General features: G+C 43.0%; 1 protein-coding gene across 2 annotated transcripts in view; it reads right to left on the bottom strand.

The window, feature by feature from the left end:
• Positions 1 to 12,277, bottom strand: part of EIF2AK1 (eukaryotic translation initiation factor 2 alpha kinase 1) — a 270,439-nt gene that overhangs the window by 132,800 nt on the left and 125,362 nt on the right. For both annotated transcript variants that reach the window (XR_013602088.1, XM_078665149.1), the window contains exon 10: positions 7,170 to 7,278. Coding sequence is in view for 1 of the 2 variants with exons in the window: in XM_078665149.1 (XP_078521275.1) it covers positions 7,170 to 7,278 (109 nt within the window). In the remaining variant the exon portion in view is untranslated. The remainder of the gene's footprint in view (positions 1 to 7,169; positions 7,279 to 12,277) is intronic.

Below are 12,277 nucleotides of genomic sequence, written 5' to 3'. Positions count from 1 at the left end.
CCGTGACAAGTGTTGACAGCATTTTTGTAAACCTTTGGCAGTTTTTATCATGGGGCAATGCGGCAAAGGAGGAAACAAGTGACCCAAGTGTATATCCCCCCCCCCATCAAATTCACCATAGAGTATCCACATTTTGTTAGTCTCAGATAATAATTAGACTGTTCCTAGTTTTGAGCACACAAGCCCCTCCAATTGGAACAGGTGCTAGGATGCTTGTTTCCAGTCCAGGGAGGACCTGGCCTGGCAGTTCGGGCTGTTCCCAATGGGTGCAGGGTCAAGACCGATTTGCATATGGCTGGGTCCAAACTAGAATAGCATGGTGAGCAAAACAACGATGGATTTAGGCCCAGATCTCTGCGGTGGGGGGAATGTATGACATTGTTCTGCATACTGTCCATCAATTGTTCTTTTTGCATTCGTCTAATCTACCCATCATGAAAACATTGCACATCAATCACGGTATCAATACTCCAAAAAAACATAATTTGTTATCCATTTTATAACCCCACTTGCATAGACGGAATAAGTGGTGAAGAACACCTGGCCCCGCCACCTTCTGCCCATTTTATCCTGCTCAGTCTGTGACAGGTGGGTTTCCTGTAGGATAACAGAAACACTTTGATCTTTTACTGTGTTCCTATGCTGTTATTGTAGCTGGCTGTTGTTTTTCTGGTGACTAAGGAGAATGTGATCCGCACACATCCTAACCCCCTAAAGAACTTTGGACTGCTTTTTATAGTTACTAGACAGAAATGGCCACTACAATGACTATCCGGGAACATTCTTCTTGAAAAGTTAAATAGCTAGGAGTATTGCTCCTGAGTGTTTGTTCATTTCACATTGTGAGAGAATACTTTTTTGTGTTATTTATCTGTGGTATACATTCTGACAGTGTTGTTTTAATAAACCTTTTCAAACTAAATGCACAATGAACCACATAAGGAGTCACGGCATACCTGGCTAGGTGGCAGATGATGTTTGTGGCTCCCATGTGTAAGGAGCATAAACCAACTGGCAGAGAAAATGTCTGTGTGTTAAAAGGTCCTGCCAAATGGACTACTAAGAATGATCTGTCCTGAGCAAGGAAGCATTTCCAAAGCTTGACTGCTAATTAGCACTATTGTATATGTGTGGCACCTGTGCTTCTTCTGGAATATTTCAGAGGTGAAGTATGAGAGGGTCAGCACACTTAAAACCAGAGTAACAGGAAAGGACTTGGAGCTCAAAAAATTGCCTTAAACTCTGAGCATGTTGATTTGGATAACAAAGTCCACTGTGAACCAGTGTAAGAGCAACTTGAAAGTCATAGGAAGGTCGAAGGTGTAGGTGAGACAAAGTAAAAAGCAGGCTGAGCCAATCACAACAAGTGATCTATGCTTTTCCTCAAGACATAGAGTAAGGCTTACTGCAGGCCCATCTCCTGATCGCAGTAAGAAGCGAGAGGCACCACCTGGACACAGAAAACAATTCATCCAATGGCTACCTGGAACCTTCACGTGATAAAATAATGTTTAGGCTGGCAGCCGCCCCCACCTTAGCATTTCTGAACTGCTGCAATGAACAAGAGCTTCTGCAACTGGGACTTGTCCTTCACAGTTCAGTCTGATCAAGGTAGAACAGCAGAGGCAGAACCTGGTACAGATAATAGGATGCTTACCTGGTAGAGGAGGCTGTTGCTAATTAGTTGTATGGATAAGTAGGAAAAGCTGTGTACAACTATCCGATATAGGAAGGTGTCCATTAACCCCAAGGGACCACCCACTATTTTGCACTGAAAGGAGTAGTTGCTGCATATTCTGGGATTTCCTGGGAGGCTGCCACACTTGGAAATGGGGGCCTTTAAGGTAGGGCACACACAGCCATCAGCCGACATGGAATGCAGAGAGCATATGGCTGAAGCTGAAAAATATCCTTTAATTTGGTGTTGTGAAGGGTTAGATGCTGAATAGCTGGAGATTCAGATTTTCATCACACAAAACTTGGTGTAAAACTCAAGCTTTATTTGTTTCTCACCAATACCAGCAACTGCTGCACTTTCATTGTACAGTCTTGAAACAGGGAGGAGATCAGAAGCCAAGAAAGAGAAGACGGAAGCACTGAAAGTGACAACCTTTAACCGATCAAACTAAAAGTTTGGGCTATTGGCCTTCCAAGTCAACAAATGTGTGAACAATTTGTGCTCAACAATATCCAGCTTGCAACATTTGACTGTCCAGAGTCTGACTTGGAAAATCAGGTGCTTTGTGGTAGGTTTTTATACCCACCACATTATAGGAATGACAGGCACATACCAAAGAGTAGAAACCTGCGCAAACGTACAGCTTAGGACAGGCATGGAGAAACAAGAGAAAGCTGGTAACAAGGAGGGCTATTAACAGGCAACAAAGATAGTCCGGAACAGTGAAGCAAAAAGAGAAATAAGACTGGTGACAAGTTGAAAGGTCGGGCAAACAAACGTAAGGGGCGAAAAGGAAGCCGAAATCAGAAGTAAGATGGGGAAAGGAAGCAGGGAAAGAACAGCGAAAGGGGAAACAAACTCAGAGCCAAGCAGCAACTGAATAAAAAATATCTGTTTGGGAGGTGACTCCCCAAACACGCACAAAGAAATTCTAGAGAATGAGAAAAATGCAGACAGTACAAGTAGAAAGAAAGAAAGAACAACATAATGTTAAGCGACAGGACAGACATCAAAAACAAATTTTAAACTTGAATATGATGATACAAAGCATACATTTTATCTCCTGACAAGGATAATGTACTTCTTGAAACAGAAGTGAGAATTAGACTAGCCTATTTTTCACTCTAGTAGAGGAGGTATTTTCTAAGAGCTTTGAGGACCTAAGCTGTTATGTCCTCAGGATGCTGCCAGAGATATAATAAACACTGTTTAAGCTGTGAAACTTTGTAATAAGCTGGCCTGACCGTAAAACTCTTTTAAGGCTGGCTTAACCTTAAAACTCTTTTAAGGCTGGCTTAAAGGAGGTCGAACCTCAGGCTGCAGCAGCAAAAGACCTTGGAATGAACTGTGTAATTGATTTGTCAACTGATCGCAAGTGTGGCAGGATGGTATAGGCATTTAAGCTAGACCTGGTACCATAAATTAGCTTTGAAATTCATACCCTAGCCAGCTGTATTTACATGCACCAGAGCAGTTTTGAGCGCTTGTAGTTTTTACCTTATTAAAGGCTGTCTGTAAATCGGACTTGTTGTCTACAGTAAGAGCAGGCAGGATAGGAGAACAGGATATAGATCTCATTGCTGCTACCCAGCAGGACACCTCTGCACTAGCTCACTCCCCTGCCAAATGTACACTTTTTTGCTAATCTTTAAAAAAAAAAAGAGAGAAATGTCATTATTATCCAAAGTCATAGAAGATGAGAATGCAAGACTTTCGCTCCAGTGAACAGTTGGAGCAACCATAAATGATTGCCCCAAAGACGAGTCACAACACAGATATCCTTCGCCAGAATTAGTCTGCACTTGATTACTACGGGGGAAAAAGACGTTTGCCTGAGTTTCCAGGTCATCTTAATTTCCCCAGTATCCACTGAAGGGCATTGCAGTGATATTCACTTTAGGATGCATGCTCCAATTAATAGGCTTGAGGCGCATAAGCTTATGTCACACCAAACCACAGCATTAATGGCTTCATTCTGGACCGGAGTAACAACCTATTTAAGGCACAGAGGTATCTTAGATAAGCCTCTCTAGAGACTAGTAGAATTAACACATAAAGGCACCACTCACTCAGGTACATTAAGGCTACCAAGACACGTTAATGCAGTTTCAAGCAACTTTAGTCTTTGGGCACCTTTGAAAATGCTCCAACTTTAGTTGTGTGAAGTGCCTCAAGGTGCCGCCCCCAGTGTTACCAGTTGTCGGTGACACTCAGTTAGGTGCCTGCTGGACCCTTCCTAATATCCCTTAGACAATGTTCAAAAAGGATGTCTCAATGCTGGAGGACCTGTGAAATTAGTCACTTACATAAGATAGCAAGAAATGTTTCCACTTCCTAGTTATGCACTGCTAAGTATTATGCAATGTGTCAAAGCTAAACTTGGATGGCTTCCTCTAGACAGCATGCAGCCAGGCCATCGGTGCTCAGCAACTGCAGTAGATCTGGGTCAGCAATTCAGCAGTGTCCTTGGACAGATTTCCTGGAATCAGAGTCAACAACACAGAAGAAGGAAGGTGGAGTTGGGTGCTTGTTGCATGGTATGCCGAAATTAGGAAATCAAGAACTGAAAAGCTGTGAAATGATGCCTATTCTTTGCAAAGTGGAAGCAAAGGACGGCTATAACAGTTTGGTAGTGTGTAAATGGGCTGTGAAGGTGTGTGCCTATTCCTGGCTACCAAGTCTTTAATTTCTTTCCGTAGATGTTGAAGCAATGTCTTGTCTTGCAGATTGAAAGATGCATGTGTGTGTAGGTATGTGTTAGTGTTTTTAGAGAGTGACCCTACACACAGAACATGCCACCAGCAAGCTATGATGTAAAGGCAAGGGTAGACTGTTGGCTCAGACGTAGAGCCTCTTGAAATGTTGAGTCTTTCAGCCTTTGTCTGAACTGTAGGTCAGTCGATGCTCATCTTATGTTGATAGGGATGGAGTTACAGATCCACGGAACATGAATGGAGAAGTCTTGCCTTCTTGTTATTCCTTTCTTGCAGTTTGGTCTCCAGTCTGACAATATCCTGTCTCCTGGCCTAGTACTGTCCCCCAGAGGCAGCCAGTTTGTTTGCTAAGTAAGCTTGAATCTTGTTTTTGAGGGCTTTATATATCATGTGGCTAGTCTTGAAAATTAACCTGTGTGGAATGGGGAAGACAGTGTAGGTCTTTTAACATGAAGGTGATGCACTAGAAATGTTTTGAGTCATTGATGAACACGGCCACTGCGCTTAGGATATCTTCCAGGAGTGCTAGAGTGGTATCAGGAAGAATGCTGAGCAGGGTGTTGACTAGTTGACACTGCCCAGATGGGAGAGGACCAAGGCTTGTACGGATGTCCTGAAGTCGTCTTCCAAGAGTGATTGCTTCCCTTTTGACAAGAGGAAAGTTAGAACCAAGCTGTCTAGGTCGTTTTGGACATATGTTGCTTGATTGAGAGGTCTGTGTCAAGGGTGAATCACAGAGATTTTGCTTGGTCAGTTGATACGTTTGAGTTGAATAGTCAGACCTGAATCTGGGGCTGTCTAGTGATGTTGACTAACAGAAAGAATTCAGTCTTTGTGGGGTTTAGCTTCAGGAAGTAGGTTGACATCCTACATTGGAAGAATTCAAGACTGAAACTGAACATCTATAAGTTGGTGGATGAGGGATTTTTTGAGTGAGTATCAAGAAAACCCCATGCATGTTTTTAGGGTGTTTATCAGAGCTGAATGGTTGACTACGTCGAAGGCTGTGGAGAAGTCAAGCAGGGCCAGGAGACCGGAGTTGTTGCTGTAGCTGAGGAGGATGATATTGTCAATTAATTGGAGTGCAACTGTCTTAGTGTTGCAGCATGAACTGAAACCAGACTGGTTGTTTTATAGAAGAGTATTCTTGCTGATGAAAGCCTGCAGCTAGGTGGCGATTGATTTCTAGATTACTTTCTCTATGAATGTATAGTGGGTAATAGGGTGCAAGTTGGTGAAGTCAGCTGGGTCCAGGGATGGCTTCCTTTTCAGGGGAAGAATCTATCCTGTCTTAATGGCATCTGGCAATGTTCTTTGACTTAGCGAGGCATCAACAAAGTGAAGGGCCTCTTTTTGGAGCAACTTAATAATAGAGGAAGGAAGGGAGCTGTATTCATAGGTTATTGCCTTGAGACTCCCAAGGATACTGGAGGACACATATATGAGTCTGGACTGAAGGAGATCCATTTGCTGGAGAGGCGATGGGTAATACCTGGAAGTGAGAGGGCCTTGGAAGTAGAGGCAATGGGCTTGATGGCTTTACTATTGTTGAATTAAGTAGGGCCCTAGGAGAGGATTGGTGTAGTTTTCTTACAGTCTTGAGGAGGGCTCTGCTTTTGTTGGCTGCTTCTCTGATGGTGGCATTATAGTAAGATTTGTTAGTGTAAGGAGGGATAGGCCATTAGAGTGGATTGTTGATGCCATCTGAGAGTTTTGTTCTTATACATTTCTTCTCTGGTTTTCAAATGACAGGTTTATTTTAATTGAGCTCTTGAGTGACTGGGCTGCTGAGGGTTCATGGTTGCCCATATTTTCATTGCAGCATAGTATCAACAAGAGTTGTCACAATGATGTTGTAAATGTCGCAAACTGATTTCTGAAGTGGCCTGGAAGTGTTCTGGCTGGTTTAGTTATGCTTGTATTTTTTCCAAATGGATGTCTTTGATGGCATGAAAGAAGGGACAGGACATACATTACCAGAATATTTACTATCAAACTATAGTCCGTATTACCAAACTTAAAACCTAAAGCAGTCAAACAGTCTGTTTAAGAGTGAATGGTCTCATTAGTGGTTTGGAGATACATGTGTGTGTCAATTGAAGTAAGTGACCCACTTGGGGCCACCCGGGTCACTTCGGACCACCTCTCAGCCTTTCATGACAAATGAAGAGTCAGAGAACCAGTGGAGAATATACACCAATTATCATTTATTATATACGCTCAGAGCGGGGCTCCGTCTACACAGTCTTGTGAGAGTACTACAGAGGGAATGGAGTAACAGTAAGCATAAGGATACATATATGCATTGCATGGTCAACTAATAACATGCCCACAGTGGAATTTTCCTAGCAGATGTGGGTGAACGGCATAAAGACAAAAAAAGGTTTCTACTCCTGTATCTTGCACAGCTCAGAACACTTTCAAGGCCGTTCCACCCTGGGTTGTGATCAAACTGCCAGACAGGTGGGAGAGGATCTTTATCAAGAGAAAGCTGTGCACTGGTACGAACAGTTACTCGTTACAGAAACGAAACTTAGCAAGGGGCATTTCTCGGAATCAAACAGGATTAATTTTGAACAGTACATGAAATGGCGTCTGGAAAAGAATGGCTCAGCTAATGCTAACTTATACTTGGCGTTAAAGTGCATCATCAAGCATAATCTAACATCAATGCAAAATAATTTACATACTTTCAATCACCCAAGTATCTTAAAAGGTGCATAACAAGTTTTTCAAGAAGAACTCTTATTGCAAGCTAGAAGAGAACGCAAACTCACCAGGAGCTTTTGTTGTTCCATCATGTTTACAGTTTCGATCCACAATCCAGTCCCAAAGAGACAGTTCACATAATTTCATCTGTATGTGAAGCATCAAATGATACTGCATCTGAACAAAAAAGAAACACCAATTGTGAGAAGGCAGAGTACATGGATTGGTGGCTTATGATGAAGTTTAAAATTACTGTTTAACACAACAGAAATGTACTGCAGCAGAATTCTATTACAAAAGCCTATAAAAGCACATAAATTGTAAGCAAATTTTCAGCTGACATCTGACAACTACTTAGCACCCACTACATCGCCTCACTACTACAAAAAGGCCACTAAAGACAAAATTCCACTCCTTAGCATACAAGTACATCAACTAAAGTTAAATACAAAGTAAAGTGTAGGGGCAGGATTAGGGCAACTGACAATGTTAGGTGTATAGTTAGAGGTAGTAAAGGACAGGGTTGGGTTTAGGGGTATGAACAGGTGTAGGAAGTGCTTAATTTGAGCCAGTGATTTCCAGTGCTCAGCACCAGAACTTAATTGCCAGCACTGGCACTTATCACGGCCTGCCACATGGAATCACAGTTTGTGTAATTTAGATATGAGCACAAAAACAGTTGTTTATTAAGTCAATGTACATTAAAAGCCATTCTTATAGCTCTAGGTCCTGGAAGAGTCTGAATTGTCTTACTTGGAGGAGTTTGATGGTTAGTAGCTGTAAGACTCGGCCTTTTTGGCTAAAGTTCCCAAATGTTTTGCTTTCCCCCTAGACTGTTTTCCTGACAGAGCTGCCAATTTTGATACTTTGGGTAATTTGCCACTGTTGATCAGTGTCAAAGTAACAAGTGTTACCTGTGTATAGTGTAATGGTAATTGGTTGGCCATGATTGGTATATTTGCCTTACTAGTAAGGTCCCTAGTGATGTGCACTGTGTGTGCCGGGGCTAGTAATGCAAAGAAGTGCCGAGAAGGGAACTCAGGCCTGCAGTGTAGGGCCTGCGCACAGTTTGCTAAGTTAGCATGTTGTCCTGACAAGTGCAACCACTTGTCAGGCCTTACTTTCCCTTTTGCATACACAGTGGGCACCCCTGTGGTAGGTCTCGGGTAACCTCTGGGCAGGGTGCAGTGTAAGTAAAAGGCAGGACATATACTGAGGTGTGTGCTATGTCCTGACAGTGAAAACACTCCTTTTAGTTTTTCACTGGTGAAAGGCCATCCTGCCCATAGGACAGAATGGGGGAGGCTGGGTATTGTGTTTTGGTAGCCTAGTTTCCTCTAAGTTTAAAATGGAGAGGTGAAGTTTAGTATGTATGAACTCACAGTGTCATAACACATCTTTTGGTGAAAGTGGTTTTGTCACTGTGTGTTCAGAACCACTCTTTTAGAAAGTGGCTGAGTTTTGTGCTTTAAGCATTTCTGTGGGTCTGTGCTGAATGTGAATTCACTGTATGGATCTGAGAGGTGAGAGGAGCTGGGGGAGGTGTTGACCCAAGGGAGGGGTTGAGATGGCACCAGGCTGACCTAAATCTGGAGAGTAGGCTAGGAGAAGCCCCGGGAGGTGAAGGGGCCTGGGTTGTTGCTATAAAACAATTGACCCGTCCCCTGGTGAGTGATTAAGGATCTAGACACCCAGTATCAATGGGAGAAAGGTGACACTGGGAGGGAGACACCCAGAACTGATTTAGGCAGGGGTCAGGGACCCCTGAGCACCACGAACTTCAAAGACATTTAGGGGTTTGGTACTCAAAAAAAGGAGAGCCTTGTGTCCAGCCACACCCCCAGATTCTTTGCCTGAGTGCAGGGGACAGGGGTGGTCCCCAAACTCTGGGGCCACCAGGCCGATGACCACACCGACGGGGCTCTCCCCACCACAAGCACCTCGGTCTTATTGCCATTCAACTTCAGGCAGTTATTAGCCATCCATGCGGCCAGTTCTTGCAGGCATGCCACAAAATTGGAGGCTGCAGTGTCCTGTGCCTGTGTAAGGGAGACCACCAGCTGCTTGTCATCGGCATAGAACACGACCCTGATCCCAAACCCATCAGCAATCTCAGCTAGAGGAGCCACATAGAGATTGAACAGGGTCGGGCTCAGGGTCGATCCCTGCGGTACCCCCTGACTTAATTTGATGACTTTCGAATAATGGGAGCCCTGTCTCACCTGAAAGCTGCGCCCAGACAAAAAAGATTTCATCCAGCTCAGGGCACTGCCAGACACACCTCCTTTCCTCAAACACTGCACCAGAGTGTGGTGGGCAACAGTGTCAAAGGCGCACTTAAATCCAATAGGATCAAGGCCGCCGTCTGACCCGCATCCACATATTGCCTGATGGTTTCAGTGGCGAAGAGCAAGACAGATTCCGTAAAGTAGCAGGCTCGGAAACTGGACTGAGTGGGATGCAGGAGATTGAATTTCCCAATATGCGCCGTCAGCTGCATATTTACCACTTTCTCCGCGACCTTGACAAAGTACGGTAAAAGAGAGATGGGGCGAAGATTATCCAGTTGATCTGGGCCAATATGAGGTTTCTTGAGCAGCGATAGAACCTCAGCTTCCTTCCAGCATCCTGGTACTGTGCAAGTCCTGAATGAGGTCTCCACCAGATGTCTGATATATAGCAGGGAAACCTTTTTAGATTTTGTTCAACCCCCATTGGCTTGGAAACTGTATATTGTATGGTATTGTATTGTAATTGCATTTATATAGCGCTTACTACCCCTGACGAGGCATCGAAGCGCTTTTTCGGCAAGTAGCACGCTACTCCGGGACCCATTGAGGATTAGTGTTGAATTAGTATAGTGAAACATGCAAGTACATTTTAAGTGGTGGATAGGTTAGTCAGTTATTTAGAATGATCGCAGAAGGATAGAGGAGGACAAAGGTTTGTATTTATATAGCGCTTGTTGACGCACACTATTCAGGAAGCCTATAAAGGATTAGTGGTGAATTAATATGGTGAAATATGAAGTAATGTCAGTGGTGGATATTAGTCAGTTACTTGAAGTGAGAAGGATAGCAGAGGGATAAAAGGGGAAGAAAGATTTGCATTCATATAGCACTTGTTACCCCTGATTGGTGTTGAAGCGCTTTTCTGGCGAGTAGCACGCCTCTCCGGAACCCATAAAGGATTTGCGTTGAAAATTAGTATAATATAAATATTAAGTAATTTGAGTAGTGGATATGTTATTCAGGTATTTGCTTAGTATATTAGTATAGTTGAATATGGAATTTGAGAAGTGAACATGTTAGTCTTTAATTTTGATTGAAAAAGAAAAGTGGAGGGATAAAAGAGTGAAGGATTTTTATTTTAAGGTCTTAGCAGTAGGAGGAGGCTTTTGGATGAGTAAAAAGGAGTTTTGGAGGGGAGGAGTCAGAGGAAAGAGTTTAGAAAGGTTTGTTTTAGGGGATCAGTATAGTAAAAAGAGGTGTCAGATGATGCAAGGAGGGGTAGAGTAGGAGAGAGTCTAGAAAGGGTTATTTTGGCGATCATTGTAGTGGTATGGGGTTTGGGATAAATGAGAGAGTGGATATAGAGGGTATATTGATAGATGTATAGGATGAGAGATAGGGTAGTGCACTGGAAGGAGTAGTAGAAAGAAGTGTGAGATAAGTCAGAAGGTTGGGCTAGAAGATATATTGAGCGAAGTATAGGCTGAGAAATAGGGTATTGCATTGGAAATGCTAAGTTAGAAGAAAGTGATAAATATATCGATCTATAAGTACATTGAAAGTATATAGATACATAAAGGAGGTAAGTATATGTAGATTAAAGATATTGATAGAGGCACAGGATGAGAAATAGGGTAGTGCATTGGATATGCTTTTTCAGGAGAAAAGTAACAGACACACAGATCCAAGTACATGGAAGGTACATAGATGCACAAAGGAAGTATGTACATGTAGACCAAAGAGAATTTTTATTTATGTATGATTATTTATCTCTTAACAACATAATATTATTTTACATGTTTATACAAAGTAATACATACAAATAGGTACATATCTATAGTGAAAACAAATGTTTATATACAGAGGGATATGCTGTAAATTTCGGTTTGTGTATGGTGCTTATGAGGGGAAGAGCCAAATCTTGAGTAGTTTTCTGAAGATAAGGTGGTTGTCGGTGGATCTTATGTTGGGGGGTAAAGAGTTCCAAATTTTGTTGCTTGAACAGAGAAGGGTGTGCCACCCATGTTTTTTTTCTTGTATGGTGGGATTTTGAGGCGAGATGCTCCTTTAGAGCGGAGGTTCCTTTGTTGAATGTGTTTGGTGATTTTATTCCCGATGAAGAGTGGTACTATTCCATGTATTGCTTTGTGGGTGATACAAAGCAGCTTGAACGTGGATCTTCTGGCAACTGGTAACCAATGCAGGGCTTTCAAGGCAGGGGAGATGTGGTCTTGCGGTTTGATATGCAAGAGTAGTCTGGCAGCCGAGTTCTGAATCTGATATAGTCTTTTCATGGTCGTTAAAGGTGATCGTTGGTCGAGGCTATTGGCGTAATCGAGTTTAGACAGAACAAGGGAGATGGTAGCTTGGACCTTGTGTGGAAATCCCAAATGAGGGAAATTAGTCGCAACGTTTTTATAGTAGCAAAGCTTGATCTTGCTAGTTTATCCACTTGGGCATTCATCGACAGCTTGGAGTCCATGGTCATTTCGAGGTTTCTTACTTCCTTTGATATTTTAGGCAGTGATTCCTGTTCATCAGGCCAAGCAGCAAGCGGGTTGTAATGTTTCCAATCGCCACACGTCAGTTTTTGAAGCATTCAATTTGAGATGGCTTTATGTCATCCACTGATCCACGGCTCTGAGACAGCTGAAAAAAGGTGATTTCCCAATGTCTTTGGGGCATTCCAGTTGAAGGAGCATTTGCGTTTCGTCTGCATTGTTATATCACGTGAGGTAAAATGCATTGATCAGTACTGGTAATGACTTCATGTAGATGTTGAAAAGCATGGGCGAGATGATAGAACCTTGAGGGACCCCTGCTTTTGTGGAGTACGGTTTGGACGAGAAAGGTGGCGTATGGATGCCATTAGTTCTGTTTCAAAGGTAGGATGCGATCCAGTCTAGAGCAGTTCCCTCTATGCCGGCTTCTTTGTTTCAGAGTGT

The sequence above is a fragment of the Lissotriton helveticus genome, chromosome 10, assembly GCF_964261635.1.
Source record: "Lissotriton helveticus chromosome 10, aLisHel1.1, whole genome shotgun sequence".
NCBI lineage: Eukaryota > Metazoa > Chordata > Amphibia > Caudata > Salamandridae > Lissotriton > Lissotriton helveticus.
Note: the sequence above shows the minus strand (reverse complement) of the source record. Positions and strands in the feature narration are given on the sequence as shown.